General features: G+C 36.8%; 1 protein-coding gene across 1 annotated transcript; it reads left to right on the top strand.

The window, feature by feature from the left end:
* Nucleotides 1-9,414: 9,414 nt before the first annotated feature.
* On the top strand, nucleotides 9,415-16,403 carry LOC112190160 (nuclear pore complex protein NUP1). The gene is made up of 9 exons (XM_024329584.2): nucleotides 9,415-9,821; nucleotides 10,054-10,100; nucleotides 11,004-11,119; nucleotides 11,887-12,082; nucleotides 12,248-12,550; nucleotides 12,636-12,728; nucleotides 12,818-13,528; nucleotides 13,887-14,071; nucleotides 14,161-16,403. Exons 1-9 carry the CDS (start codon nucleotides 9,524-9,526, stop codon nucleotides 16,112-16,114), a joined length of 3,903 nt encoding a protein of 1,300 aa, XP_024185352.2. The 5' UTR covers nucleotides 9,415-9,523; the 3' UTR covers nucleotides 16,115-16,403.
* The last annotated feature ends 117 nt before the right edge of the window (nucleotides 16,404-16,520 follow it).

Below are 16,520 nucleotides of genomic sequence, written 5' to 3'. Positions count from 1 at the left end.
ATGGGTCGTCCCTTTTCTTAAAGTATCGATTACGACATTTCGTACAAGGACAATAAATCCTTGTACCGTCAATGCTGTTGACGAATGCAAAATCTAAAAAGCTTTCAACCCCAGCCTCATATTTATCCCAATCTTCTTGGTGTAAATCGATCCAACTCTTATCCATCTTTATCGTCCTACTTGCTATTTGAAAACTAAAAAAGAAAATATATAATAAATAAATCGAGATATATGTCTGTATATTATATATATATGTGTGTGTGTGCGCGCGCGCGCGCGTGTATGTATCATATAAATATTTAATATACTATGAACTGTGAAGAAGCATTGTTACAAAAACAAAGTAGCCTAGATTTCATTATGTTACAAACTTAGTGTTTAAATTCTTCTTATCTTCAATGTTGAATAATTTATGCTTGTTTGTTTATTATTTAACACTCTACGCATTTTATTATCTTAAGAACATAAAATCCAATTGTATGAATTCAAGTATCTGATATACATGTTACACATGTGTTTCCAACTATCACATAAAATGCAAGTTTGTGCCCCCAACGTGTCCCCTTTTTGTTTCTATATCATAATGAGTAGGCTCCATTCATGAAATAAGTTATTTGTAACTTAGTAAAGGACTGTAATCAGAACCGAAAATAGGAATTGAACATTGACATATGCTTGAGGAAACATAAAGGAAATAAAAAACAGAATTATAAAGTACTCTGTCTAATTCGGTGCATATCTTAGTACCTGGATCCTGATTATTTGTCCAAGTGAAAGTGCTTTCCTTTGATGGTGCTTCCTTCAGCCCTGCATTAGTAACTTTGCTGAAGTATTTGATAGAAGTCTCATATAAAAGGTATACAAGTTTGCAGCATTGAAGCAGCAAATAAACATATCTTTGACATTTTAACTAAGAAAAGAGTGAAAGACAGACCTTTCACATTAACTATACAAAGATACAAGCTCCTGAAAGTGCCTCCAAAAGGGTGTTAAATATATCCTTTAGATAAGTCAACACCTGTTTCACATAAAGTTAAAATATAATTAGAATTTATGGACTTTTCACCTGTTTCACATAGTTTCAACTAAGGACTCTTTTATATGAAATATTTTAAGTTATGGACTTTTCTTAACTTAAGAGATTAAAAAAGAATTAAAGTGGTACTCGATCTCTTCAGACTTGTACTTCAAATTCATTTCTGATATTTAGTGTTGGCACGATTTTAGATTGTTTAGATTGAAATAATTCATTGCATGTTCATATGGTTTGGAAATTCTGATTTGAGTGTGAAGAAGTCGATCACATGTATATATTTATCTTTTTGTTTTATTTCGTAGGAACTTAGAAACTAAAAGTTGAATCCCCCTTTTTTATGGTTGTTTCTTGTGTAAATTTGTAGATAAATGCTTGTTAATACTTGTTTTATTAATTACTAATTTAAATTGACCTTTTTGTTTAGGTGTACCCTACAATCCCCGGACTGAACGATCCCTGCTTATCCTATACTAACAATTACATTTTGCAGGATTAAATTGTGAGGCTATTTTAGCCGCATCAATTTTTGGCGCCATTGTCGGGGATTGTTAAAATCCCTAACGCTTAAATTGTCATTAATTTTGTTTTTTTTTTATATAGAATGCATGCTAAAAATTTTGCACTACACTTGTGGAATGGTGACAAATTGCTATTTTTGCTAGGCCAAGCCATAATTGTGATTAAGTTTAAGTTTTTTGAGTGTTACCAAATTAAGCATGTCTTTTATAATTGTTGTGCAATTTGTAGAAGTTTTTTTTTAAGCATCTTGTAAATTGTATGTGTTTCACTTAGATTAATATACTTAGGTTGTTTTGAATTTCATTAAATACTTAATTGTTGTAAGTGTGTAAAAAAAATTAAAGAAAAAAAAAATTATTGTGACACTTGCTTAAGGTATATTGGATTAAACATGACCTTGTCAATGGTAGATGTTGTATAGTCCCATTGCACAACGAGGTCCTCTGTTCCAGTACCTAAGTATGTAATTGTAAATGTAAAAGTAACTTAGAAATTTAAGGATGGGTCTTTCCTTCAGCCCCAGCACGTGTGAACAATGAGAAAAGTCCAGGGGCTGAAGGATTATAAATATTAAGCGTTGCATGGGAGATAACCCATTTCAACCGAAGCTGTGGAGGAGCCATCAACGAGAGTTTAATATTTCTATCCCTTCACTTATTTAGGTTGAATTGTACTTGTGTCTTTTATTTTTGTTTTTGCTCCTTTGTTTTAGTATTTATTTTCATAAATTTCATTTCTATATGCTTAATTGTTCTATTCTATGCTTATGATTGATTACATTGAGGACAATGCAATATTTAAGTGTGGGGGAAGAGATTTATACTTTTGTCTTGAGTCATATATATTGAAAATACAAAAAAAATCCAAAAATGTCAAAAATTAAAAACAAAAATTGTTGCTTTTATTTATTGAGTCAAAATGATTTTTGGATGAAATATCTTCTTCATCGTAGGCGCATCTGATGAGATGTGATGTCTAAGGTCTAGTTTGGATCCGAGAAGTGCTGACAAAGGGTCTCGTCCCCTGTCAATCAAATGAGCTGAGCTCCGCCAAAATCGGTCCCCTCTTCACCTGGTCATGTTCCAAAGGAGTTACCGAAAGGAGAAGAGAAATATCCCTAAGTCCAAAACGTTTTTGCTTGTGTGTTGTGTCATTTATGTTCTTGTTTTTATTTTATTTTATTTTTTTTGTTTTGTTTTGAGTCTTAGGATGCCCTTAACTGTCTAGGATGATTCAATATCTCTGAAATTATGGCTAAAAGATGATCACAATATTGTGATGATTTCAAATGTTATTCTTTGGTTAATTGAGGTATATGAAAAGCATATGAATGTGTAGTTGATATGGATTTCGTGACCTTGGTACAGAATATGAGCATGTTAGGATGAGTTTTGATTCATAAATCCCATGTGAGATATTTGAGTCATGTCCCTTTTTGTTGGAGTGATAAATGAAAGAATATATTCTTAAGTTCTTGGCGATGTTTTGATGATCTCATTATTCTTTCATTTGATTGATTGCTTGCCATAGATTAAGTTTAATGGACTAGAGAATGCTAGAATTCACTCTTGTGCTTGTTGAGACTTTTATCAATACATGTTCCTGATTCTGGAAAGGATAGAGGCACCATAGGAATCACCACCATAGCTAAATTAACCTGTGTCCCTATTTATACCCGTCGTGAGACCCCTCTAGTTTAACTACTTTGAGCCTACATTAAGCCATTTCTTCCATCACCCTTAAAATCCTTAACCCTAAACTTTAGTATAGTTACAACCCTACCCTTTGTTCTAAAAATTTAGTAGAGCCATCTTTGGAGACTTACTGCATGGGTTTGGCGTTAAAGAATGAAGATTTAGAAGAGGTGAAAGTTCAAGTGTGGGGGTAGACTTGTCCATGAGAAGAAAATGTGAAAGCGTTGAAAAAGAAAATGAAAATGAAAGAAAAAAAAAATTATGTACCGCTAGAAAAGAAAATGAAAGAAAAAGAAAAATATGTCTATGGATTTTAGTCCCCCATACTTGGTGAATTTGGAGTTTACTTTGAATTGAAGGCCCACTATTGAAATGTTTGGTCTTTGTCCAATTCATTAGGGTTCAAAGGAAGTTTAGAATGATGACTTTAGGCCCTTTTATTTTGCCTCTGTGGGTGTGACGTTTGCTTTGGTGGATTTTTAAAAGTCTCTCTATATCAACATGAGCTCTACTGGGTTTTTAAGATACTTTGTTAAATTCCTTACCTTTCATATCTTAAAACCTTGAGCCTTGGCCCCATTACAACCCTTTACAAGACCTTTTTGATTTTTAAGATGGGACAGCCTTTGATCTGTGGAGATGAGTTATAAGAGTTGAACCTATGGCTTGGGTCCATTTGTGCAAGTAGTTAATATCTTTCATGAGATTTTGAAAAAATTATATTCACGAAGTGCTTTTCGTTTCTTATATATGTGAGTTATTTGATTGCCTCAAAATATTTTCTCTCACATATAATTAGTGATTATAAGCTTTTAAGTATTGTCTTGATCTGAGTGAAGAAAGAGTGGATATATACCTTGTGAGGATATAAATCATACTTGTCTGAAACATGCTGAGCTCTACCCATTACTATTGTTACAACCAAGTCTTACTTATTTATATGTGGATAATATGATTCAATTAACTCTCGAATATCTAAATATTGATTCTTGATTAAGTGCTAATTTTGATGCCATGAGAGTAAGGATTTATGAGACAAATGTTAAGGGCAATTTAGTCTCTGTGTATCACATGTGTAGAGTCTAGTAGTGACTTGTTTGTTTTGGTTGAGTCTTTCGTTTTGATTTTGCTAAGGGACTAGCAAATGCTAAGTGTGGGGGAATTTGATAGGAGCACAAAGTGTGACATTTTTAATATGTATTTTCCCTTATTTGGTTAAGTTATTCTTTTAAAATTAATAATTATAACATAGTTTCTGTTTTTAGGTACTTCAAGGACGGAAATGGAGAAAAGAGGTGAAAAAGAGCAGAAATGAGCATAAATTAAGGACAAGTCATTTTAGAAACTTTCCTCTTTCACTTTAGGAAATATTTCCTATTTTGTTTTAGGGAAACTTTCTTCATTTGAACATTCCTATTGCTGATTTTCTTGTTTTAAAGAGAGAATTTAGGAGTCCATCAAATTAAGAACTCTTGACTGATGAAATCAAGGAAAACTTAAAAGAAAAGAAAACTTGCATAAATCAGGAAGAATTCAAGGAGATAAAATGGAGTGTTATATTCAATATTTATTCTAATTATCGTAATTATCTTATTTCCTATTGATTATAACACTAATTAAATTCTGATTTTTCTTGATTGTAGAAGTTCATGTGCACAATTGGAAGAAAATATTAGTGCAATTTATAGGAGAGAAATAAGGGAAGTATCTGGTCACTATTCAAGGAATATACAATGAGTCATTAAGGGGAAAAGAGATCAGAAAAATCAAGACTTTGTCATGAGAAAATCAAGCAAATTTGGAGGAGAAATCATCTCTAGATGATTGGCCATGATTACATCACAAGAGATGAGAATTCCACTATAAATAGCAGTCATTCTCATACAAAATCATCACTTCTTCATACAAAATTAAGTTCATTAGCTTAGCTCTCTTCTCTCCAAAATTCAGAAAAAGCCTCTTGTCGTGAAGAGCTTTAAGACTTCTCCAAGGCTATTCGTGTTCTTGAAGGCCAAGCCTTGTGTGTTCTCTTGACGTTCTCCAAGCTTCCTTGAAGATCAAAAAGTGTAATCCATGACCCTTATTTCTATTTTCGTACTCTTTAGTGTATTGAATTTCATATTTTGATTATGAACTTTGTTATTGGAGTTGGATTTTTGTTGAGAACGAGTTTATGTTAGTAATTTTCAGATTCATTTCTTTATGTTCTTGAGTTGTTTATGATGTCTTTATAATCTGATTTTGTGTCATCCTTTATATCTTTAAGCATATGATTTTGGTTGAATAATGATGTTAATATGCAAGTTAATAAACCCAAATTTGTGTTCTAATTCACCTAATCGTTTTGGGGCATAAATTGAAGTGGTAAAGGCTATGTACAATGGTCGAGATTATATGCTACATATTTGTGCGTCTGTAACTTCTTATGAATGCATACATGTTTGGATTTAGAATTCTAATTGCACTTAATGATTTATATTTAATGTTGACGGATGCTCTTCAATATTAACGTGATGTTTTATATGAAATATTTTAAGTTATGGACTTTTCCTAACTTAGGAGATTAAAGAAGAATTAAAGTGGTACTCGATCTCTTCAGACTTGTACTTCGGATTAATTTCTGATATTTAGTGTTGGCACGATTTTAGATTGTTTAGATTGAAATAATTCATTGCATGTTCATATGGTTTGGAAATTCTGATTTGAGTGTGAAGAAGTCGATCACATGAATACATTTATCTTTTTGTTTTATTTCGTAGGAACTTAGAAACCAAAAGTTGAATCCCCCCTTTTTATGGTTGTTTCTTGTGTAAATTTGTAGATAAATACTTGTCAATACTTGTTTTTATTAATTACTAATTTAAGTTGACCTTTTTGTTTAGGTGTACCCTACAATCCCCGGACTGAACGATCCCTGCTTATCCTATACTAACAACTACATTTTGCAGGGTTAAATTGTGAGGCTATTTTAGCCACATCACTCACTGGTGGAATGGTAACCTTAATGGCCAAACAATAACCTCATCGGAAGACTGGTGACCTCAATGATAAGACAACGATCGACTAACGACTTCAATGACTGATCAGAGACCTCATAGGCCAACTGACAACATTTAATGATCTAACGATAACCTCATCAACCGACCTACCAAAAGTTAACCTCATCAATAGACCCATTGATGACCTTAGTGACCAACCGAACGAACGACGACCTTACCGATCGACTCATGACCTCCACGATCGAACGATGATCTCTTTGGTAGTTGCAAGCTCATCATAATTGTTGCTCAGTTTTTAGTTTTTAATTTTTTTCCTCATTGTTTATTGTGTTACGTTGTTCTCTAATTATGCTACCAGACGTGTTTTCGGATCTTGCAAATGTGAAATTTGATTTCTCGTTTTCTTTTTGTAAAACAATTTTGCAAAACATTACTGGACAGGGCCTAAGCTGTATGCTTTTTAGCAATAAGTCATTTGGCTTTGCCTATATGTACCCAACAGTCCAAAAAGGGACACAGAGGAAAGGAGGTAGCCAATCACAGACCCATTTTACCAAAAAAAAAAACAAAACAGAAAGACTATTGGATCTCCACTGTCCATTCATATCTGACGTCAGAAAGATGGCGTGGCTTTGTCTCGACAGTGTCTACCCTATTCTGGCCTCAGATTGTCTAACTAAGCTCCCACGATGCAGATGGATGGAGAGAAGGTCTTGAGAATCTTGATGATGTTTCGACAAAATTCAGTGACTCCGATAACTATTGATAGCATATGTGGTATTGATCACTAGTTTTTTGAATTTTCACTATTCTCGACAACTTTCCGACAGAACTTATTGACTCTGATACCAATTGACGACAAAAGAGGTATCAATCGCTGCTTCTTAATATTCACGTACTATTACTATTTACGAAAATGCCACAGCATCCAAAAATGTACAGGTATACTCTGAAAAGTTACTGCCATCCTCATGAAAAGCTACTGCCTTGAATCAAAAAGTTATTACTTGCAAACCTAATAGATGTTGCCTTGACCCAAAGTTACTGACCTAGTTTCAAGCCAAAGTTGACCTGACTGAATCATCATCGTCTGACCATCTTTCAATAATGAGTAGGTCCAATTATGTTCCTCTCACCGGTGTGAATATGCAAGGATATTCGTCCATTCAATTAGTGATGACAACAAATCGGGCCTCAAATGCTCAAGATTCTCCAAAGATTTTTAGCTATTTCTCAACAACTCCAACCATCTCTAACATCGATCCAAGTATGAAAATTGATCATCTCTTCATGATCTAAATCTTATATAACTTGAAATTCATCTTTCATTGATATTTTCTCTCTTCCTTTCTCTTTCTTTTCATCTCTCTCTCATTGCCCAAAAAAACAAAAAACAAAGCAACCTCTAGAGAACCAGTATCAAGAAATCCTAGTGAATTAATTCAACAAATACATTTGAAAGAATCATAACTAAATAACCAAGAAGGCACATTTACAAAAACAAAACCAAAACAAGATCCTCTTTGAAAACACCAACCAAATCTTCAAAAATCAAAATCAATGAACTTATGGCATTTGAGGTTTGCCAGTTTGATGTCCACAACGATCTGAGTTCGTCGGCTTGTAGTTGACACCAATATGGATTTGCTAACCTATTCGGATGGTTATGGAATTGTTTTTGGGATGTGGGTATGATGAAGAATAGACAATTCTTCGAATGAAAAAATAACAGGACCAAAAATCCGAGGGGAATCATATCAAAAAAGATATATATATATATATATATATATATATATATATATATAGTAAAAAAGATAATTTTTCCTTGTCCCACCCCACCCATCTCAGGTTCACAACATCATGTGACCTTAAGGTGTCGATTTTTCCAGACATACCACATCTCACATGTCGAATGAAAAAAAATTAGAAAGAAAGTCTTCTTCATTCTTATTCAGTAGAAGAATTAAATGAGTCATCTGTTAAGTGTAGTTTTTTTTTTTTTTTAGATTAGGTAGTTAGCTGTTAGTAACTCACACACCCATGCAGTGGTATCCCAGCGCCAGAACACCTGCACCGACATTGCGGAGAAAACCAGACTAATCCACTGCACCGCAAATGCACGAACCCAAAGAGTCCCTCAAATCTGCTGGCCACGGGATGGAGCTGGGATTCGAACGCTAGACCTGAGGGTTCCAGAATAGGCCGTTTGACCAACACACCACACCACGTGGTTTGTTAAGTGTAGTTTTAATTTTTTTTATATTTTTTTTTATGGAGTTTATTTTTGAAAAATGTTAGCAAAATCATCCATTTTTTATGGGGAAACTTACCATGCCTAATTTTGATTAGGATGTTTCTATTCATACCTTCAAAATTGATATTTGGACCTCCATACTTTTTATACCTCCAACTTACTTTTTCAAAGAGTTAACATGCTAAATACACCTCTCTAATTTTTCTAAAATGCCCTTATCCCATAAACGAAACCAAAGTTATAATTCTTCAACATAAGCATGTATAGGTAAACAACCACCATAAGTTCTTCTGTCCAACTTGTATGAATCAATAGAAGCTTAATTTATATACAAACAGAAACTATTTCGGTTTGTGAAGCATTGATTCATGTCTGTAAGAGGTGGGTGATTTCTTTGGCTTTTCACATTTCTTTTATTAATCAGGCATGTACGTGTATAGTAGATAAACAACCATCAAACCCATTTGCCCAATCTCGAGAAGATTCATGAGAAACAAGGGCAATTGATTACTCTTTTACAAGTTGCACAATCAATGGTTTTTTTTTTTTTTTTTGTAATTTAAACACCAACATCAACCAGCAAAGAAGAACAAGGACATTAATAACATATAGGTAAGAATCTTTCAGCAATATATTTCCAGACCAATATCATAAATCTGAGTTGCACAAAATCACATCCAAACATCTCTATTTGCTACTCTCCAGTTTGTTGCCTTTTTTCATAAGTCATGGGGTTTTGGTAATTTTAATCCTGTTTCAACTTGTGCGTATCTCTCAAAAAAAAAAAAAAAAACTTGTGCGTAAAATGAAAAAGGTAAATATCCCGCCCGACACCTGTGACAATAATAGGTTCGGCCAAAAGACAAACTTTCGGTAAATATCAAATTGACCCCCCTCTCTCTCTCTCTCTCTCTCTCTCCCTGAAATGTGCAATTAAAAACCCTAATTGGCTACCGCACCGCACCCCCTGAAATATTGAAAACCCTAACAAGAAGCGGCCCCCCCCGTCTCTCTCTCTTTCATGGCAACGGCAGCGCGGGAAGAGAAGCAGCAGCCCTACGAATCACTAGGCACGGGCGGCAAGTTCCGGAAGACGCCATTCCGAAGAACCACCCAAACGACGCCGTATGACCGGCCCTCCACCGTTCTTCGAAACCCTAGCACTGCAAACGGAGGCTGGATCTCCAAGCTCGTCGATCCCGCTCAGAGGCTTCTTACCTACAGCGCCCACCGCCTATTCTCCACTGTCTTCAATAAACGCCTCCCTCCGCCTCCGCCGCAGCCGCAGCCGCAGCCGCAGCCGCAGCCGCCCTCCATAGGTTCAAATTTATTAATGGCGCCTTTAGGGAATTTCATAAATGTTGATTGAAATTATTAATAAGAATTCGAATTTCACCTGAATTCGAATGACACCTGAATTTGAAATGCGTGAGCTTAAGCACTCTTTGGTGCTCTGCTTAAATTCTCCAGTTGAACTTTCTTGATTCTTGTTCTTTTCTTGATTTCTGTGCCGTTGATTTCATTAATTTAAATCTCTTGTTACTTTACCAGAGCCAAATCATGAAGCAAGGATTATGGACAAGGAAGAAGTTGGCATGGTAAGTCTAAATGTGTCCTATATGGGGGGAACCATTCTCCTTGTTTTGTTCGTTCTCTATGCGACAATTTTGCTTTCTGAATTTTGGAGGGTACCTATGTTTGTGTGGTATGAGCACAACAGAATTTCTCCTGCCTTCCCCAACGTTTTGATGGTCAGCATACATTGTTTCATATTTGAAACTTAGCTGATGGCAATAATCTGGGCATCTTTGTGGCGGAATTTTTGTTAGAATAGGGTTCAAGGCTTGAACCGTTTGGGATTTCTTGCAAGTGGACTTCTTGGTTTCATACATATAAGTTCCGTCGACTTGTTTTTTAAATTAATCATGAAAGTTGAGCATTGATAAGCTATTTCTAGTATTAAGAAGTGAAGAAGGAAAAACAGCATAAATGTTAAGAAGACGAAACAAGAAGCATCCTGGTTTTTAGAATTTTTTTTTTTTTTTAAATTTTTAGTGGGTGTGGGGGGTGGAATTCAGCAAACACTTAGTTGTTGGGCTAATTGAGTTCTGTTTTTTGGTACTGGAATAGCTGAATAATTAATGCTTTAATTAATCATTTAGATTTCATTGGGTTCAGGCACTTTAGATACTTTTACGTTATCTGCTGCTATACTATTGTATTGGTCTTGATTCTAAGAATTGCACAATTTTTATCCATTTTTATTTGGCTGCTGTATTATATTGTTCCTTCTAATGTCAGCTTTTAAATATGAGAATTTGATAAATACAATTGTCATTTGTTGAAACCAAATGAAGATGTGTTGCATTTGATAAAAATGAAGAACAAGCACAAGCTGCATTTAGTGATCTACTCTTTTGTTTTTTATGTTTTTGTTTTAAATTTAGTAATCAGTCCAATTATCATCTTATTATGACTTTCTTTGTAACTTTTCTGTAAAGGATCCTCCTGGAGTGCAAAAGGGTGCCATTGAGCAAAGTACTGATCCAAGATCTACTTCTGCTGGAGACGGGTTTACCTCAGTTGAGCAAATTTTGATGCAGAAAACTTTTACCAGGCGAGTTGTATATATTTATTAGCATGTTTTGTTTCTGGGACTTCAAAATTACTTACATATTCTAAATGCATCCTTCCATTACAAAATTGTATAGCTTATGTTGCTCTCTCTGGGCATATTAAGCTGTATGTGTATATTTGTTAAAAACAACATGAGGATTACTAGATTGCATGTTGGTCTCTGACCTCTTTTAGCCAAAAAAAAAAGGACCTCCTTGATGAATACAAGTGGAAGACCACTAGGGTTTATCTAAGGCCTCATAAGAAAAGGTTCCAAGGCGGTGTGAAGCTAGTAGGTTTTACTGTGTTACTTGCCTGATTCTTTTTCATAAAATCCTTGTTATTTTTAAATGACCATAAATCGGCTGTGTTTAAACCCTAGATTCTACACAGAAAATCTTGTTATACAGGTTTAGCCGTTTCTGTCACGCATCAGTCCTTTTTGTATTGTAATTTCTGGAAGCATAGTGATGTCTTTTTATTTTAATCCTATATGACTGTTTCCTCTAAGGGCCAGTTTGCACTCAAGAATGCTATTTCAGTCCCTGCAATCCTAAATTAAATACAAACACACACATTAATTAGACGGTGAACTTCTTGGGATTGGTTATTTCTTATATCTTAACTTGCTTGAGGTATCCAATAACAGCAACAAATAGAAGATTCTGTTGTTATCTCATCTGTGCTACTTCTGGTTTTTATAGCTTGCCTTTTTCTTGTATATGTGACTATCATGTGTTGAATTTCTTGTCTGTTAATTCACCGCAGACCTGAAATTGATCGATTGAAAGAGCTCTTGCATTCAAGAACTGATGATATACCTACTGAGAATCAAGAGAAAAGATCTGAAGTATTACCTTCAATGGCAGTGGTATCTCATGACAGAGAGGAATTTGCTAAAACTCCATTGCAAGATAAAAGTGCCAATAGCCACCTTGTTTCAACCCCTGTTGTCAGTACAACTGTATGATACCCTTCTTTCAGTTGACTATAGTATTGGTTGATTTATTTCTCAAAGTTGTGGTGTTTATGCTTGCTACTCTTTGAACCATAGAAAAACTGTGTTATAATTCTTTAGTACACTTGGCACTTGGCACTTTTTTTACATTGTGGTAAATAATGTCTTCAGGTCCTTGATGAAGATGTAGCTTCACCTGTAGAGCTGGCAAAAGCTTACATGGGCAGTAGGCCTTCAAAAGTATCCCCATCAATGCTAGGTCTCCGCAGTCAAGCGCTCTATGAAGATTCACATATTTCAAGCAGTGTGACATTTCCTTCCAAATCGCCGCTAATGTCAGTCGTTCCTAGATTTTCTAGCAATGGGGCGGCACCAGAGAATGGGTTTGCAACCCCTAGATCTCGAGGTAGATCTGCAATACACAGTATGGCTCGTACGCCATACTCTCGAGTTCAGACCCGTAGTACATTTAAGGTTAGTGTGATACAGAATTTTGGTTAGCTTTGGTGTCAATTTTAACTGGGATTTAGGCTCTTATATGTGTTTGCTTATATTCCAGGGTGTTGGGTCTACAGTTGATACTTATGGTGTGCCATCCTCATCATCTCAGTCCATATGGGAGCAAAGCCAACCCTCTGGATCTAAACAAGGGGTATAAAATCTGTAGATTTTGAAATGCTACTTCATATTGACAGTTCACCTCATGATTCATCTCACTAGATTTTTTTGCTATATTTGTAGGCCTTAAAGCGAAGGTTCTCAGTGTTAGACAATGACATTGGATCTATTGGTCCTATCCGCAGAATTCGTCCAAAACCCAATCTTCTATCCTCTAGAGGCTTAAGCTCACCAATAAGTACAGAGGTTTTTCAAAACCCTTCATCTTCCACACGGAGGCCACTTCTGTTGGGTCAACCCAAGCATACTCTGGCAAAAGCATCATCAGAAAATGGAGACAATGCAGTTCCTAGCACAAGTTTTTCAACCGTTCCGTCACAATCCAGCAAGGCGGCTTCCAAAATATTTGAGCATCTCGATAAGATCACCTCTCCGAAAGAGAAATCATCTGAGCCCAAGATACTTACTGTGAGAGATAGATCACCAACTAAGCTGTCACCCTCCATGCTACGTGGTCAGGCTCTGAAAAGCCTGGAGGATGTGGATACGTCAAAATTTCTGGAAAATGCCCGTTATAATAATGGGAATAATTTGGATGTTTCATCTAATCAACGGATACCAGATGTTACTTCTCAAAAGCGTGACAAGGTTAAAGAAAATGGTCCATCAAGGATTGCTGCTCCTTGTGACAGTTCAACTACCTTTGCCAATGAAGTAGAATCCAGAACAGAAAAGGATGTTGTGATAAAAGTTAAAGCTGCAGTTTCTGCTGCATCAAACACTGTTATGCATCCTTCTGAAAAGAAACGGGCCTTCAAGATGAGTGCTCATGAGGTATGGTTTTGCTTTTTCATCTCTTGTTAAACTAATCTTAGCTGTCCGATTTCAAAGTTCTAATTCTTTCACCTTCTTCGTTCTACTACAGTGAACTGGGCTTTATGTTTTCTTGATTGAATACTTCAGTGAATTTTTGGTATTAGAAAAACGATCATCTTTAATATTGTTTGTATAATTCTTTCACCTTCTTCGTTCTACTACAGTGAACTGGGCTTTATGTTTTCTTGATTGAATACTTCAGTGAATTTTTGGTATTAGAAAAACGATCATCTTTAATATTGTTTGTATAGGATTCCCTGCATATTGTACATTACTTTTATTTAAATCAGTTGCTTCTTATGAATGTGCTCTGTAGTATCTGGAGCTGGATGATGATGATTATTCCAATAATGGTCATGCGTCTGGTTCAATTGCTGATGGGAGAGTAAAGGTGGATAAGATTGCAGCTGCTAAACCAGAGAAGCCTGTAGCTTCTACTGAAGTCAAACCTCCTGCATCATTTGCAATAAACCAGAAGCCTGATAGCGGAACATCTGACGGGTATGTGCTTTCTCAGCAATTGAAATTTGAATTTGTACATACACGCATGCAAATTTCTTGTTGTACTTATATGTTACTGGTATCTGCAGTGTATATACGGTTGCACCTGGCGCAACAGATACCGTACCAAAACCAGTGGAATCAGATAAAGCTGATGAGAATAATTCAGATGTTGAAGCCCCTTTTAGGGTACCAGAAACTCTTGTGTCATCATCATCATCAGCAACCACGAGCATATTTTCTACCACTTCTCAAGTTTCCAACAATTTAGCAAGTCAAAGTTCTTTGGGCAGCATGGCCCCCACTGCCAACACTAACAGCGGTAACAACATTGCTGCTACTAGTGCCGTTACCACCAGCGGTAGCAATCGTTTTAGCTCAGTTTCAGCACCGTCCTTTTCAGCCGAACCTTTTTTTAAATTTTCAGTCTCTACCACAACTGAGGTGACACAAGTTCCAGAAAATTCTTCCTTGGAATCGTTAGGAGACAAGAACAAGCGAGATGGCAGTTTTGCTAATCTAAGCGGCACGTCTTTTGCTGGCACATCTGCTATCAGTGCAGGCACAGGAAGTAGCTTTTTGGGGGTTTCTGCTGCTGCTTCCTCCCCTGCTGCTACCAATCAGTTGGGTTCTACTTCTTTTAGTTCTGGAAGTGGATTCGGTCCTAGTGCCCAGGCATCACCTGGATTGTCCTTCAAATTTGAACCCTCAACTGCTTCAACTGCAGTAACGCCAGGAAGTTCTTCCTTGGAATTCTTAAATGATAAGAACAAGCAAGGCGGGATCTTTGGTAGTTTAAGCAGTACCTCGTCTGCTGGCACATCTGCAACAAGTGCAAGCACATTGAGTAACAGTTCTGGGTTTTCTGCTGCTGCTTCCACGCCTATCTTTACCAGTCAGTCAGTGGGTTCTGCTCTTTTTAGTGGTGGCAGTGGAACTAGTTCTAGTGCCCACGTGTCACCTGCTGGGACTGGAGCTGCATCTTTCACACAGAGTGCACCTGTTCAACCTGGTTCATCAGCTTCCAGTTCGGTATTTAATTTTGCAGGAAATACAGCTTTCTCTTCTGGGAGCTCTGCACTCGGTTCTTCTACCCCCTCTTCTGAAGCCAACCCTAGCAGCTCCAGTACTGCTCCAAGTACTGTATTTGGTAGTGGGTGGCAACCTGCTACTTCTTCTTCTACCCCCTCTTCTGAAGCCAACCCTAGCAGTTCCAGTACTGCTCCAAGTACTGTATTCGGTAGTGGGTGGCAACCTGCTACATCTTCAAAATTTGCTTCCACACTAAACTCTACATCTTTCTCACCAGCGTTTCAATTCGGTGCATCCTCAGCCTCTGCTGCAACCAACACTACATCTACTTCATTTGGAGCATCCTCGACTTCTGCTGCTACTTCTTCTAACAGTGCAGCCACAGTATTTGGAATGCCCTCCGCTTCTGCTCCAGCGTCCAACAGTTTGCCTACTTTGTTTGGAGCATCCACAGTTTCTTCTCCAAGTACCAACAGCGCATCGGTGTTTGGATTGTCCAATGGTGCATCATCAACCGGCATGTTCCCCTTTACATCATCTGCAACTACTACTACCCCATCACAGCCTGCATTTGGTAACTCCAACTCTATATTTGGCTTCCCTACAGCTCCCTCGGGTAATAATGATCAAATGAGTATGGAAGACAGCATGGCTGAAGACAGCATGGCTGCATCTCCGCCTACAATTGCAGTCTTTGGTCAACAGCCTTCCTCAACCACGCAGTCTACACCAACATTCCCAGTGTTTGGCCAGCAGCCTGTGTCAACCCCACAAGCCCCCTTTGTATTTGGAGGTTCCTCCAATGGCTTCCAGTTTCAGAGCCAACCAAACCAATCCAACTCGCAGAACCCTCCACCGTTTCAGGGTTCCAATAGTTTAGCCAACTTGCAGAACCCTGCACCATTTCAGGATAGCCTAGGTTTGACCTCCAATAGCTTCTCATTGGGTGCCGCTGATAAGTCTAATAGAAGGATTGTGAGGGTTAATCGCAGCAAGAACAGGAAGAAGTAATTGGATTGGTTTACTAATGAGGGCATAACTGCCCGTGTAAGGTTACGAAGATCAGATACTTTTTTTCCCTTTTTGTTTCCGTTCTCTTAGGTGAAAATTTTCGTGGTGCCATGAGGGCGTAAGTTCACATTTTATACTGGTTTGTAGTTTTGAACAATCATCCATCATTTGTAACAGTACATGTATGCTTCTTTTTTAGTATATGATGTATGTCACAGCCTTATTGTGCTGTTCGCCATCATGATTATGTTGTAACATAAATGGAACGGGTAGGAATGTGTCACAGCTACTCTACAGGCTGCTCCACTGCTTTTGCCAGTGATTCTTCTGTTATATTATTATACAAAATAATATTATATTTTGTATTTTTAGTTCAACTTTAATGGTTACCGAAAAATGAATATAC

Source organism: Rosa chinensis, chromosome 1 (assembly GCF_002994745.2).
Source record: "Rosa chinensis cultivar Old Blush chromosome 1, RchiOBHm-V2, whole genome shotgun sequence".
Lineage (NCBI taxonomy): Eukaryota > Viridiplantae > Streptophyta > Magnoliopsida > Rosales > Rosaceae > Rosa > Rosa chinensis.
Note: the sequence above shows the minus strand (reverse complement) of the source record. Positions and strands in the feature narration are given on the sequence as shown.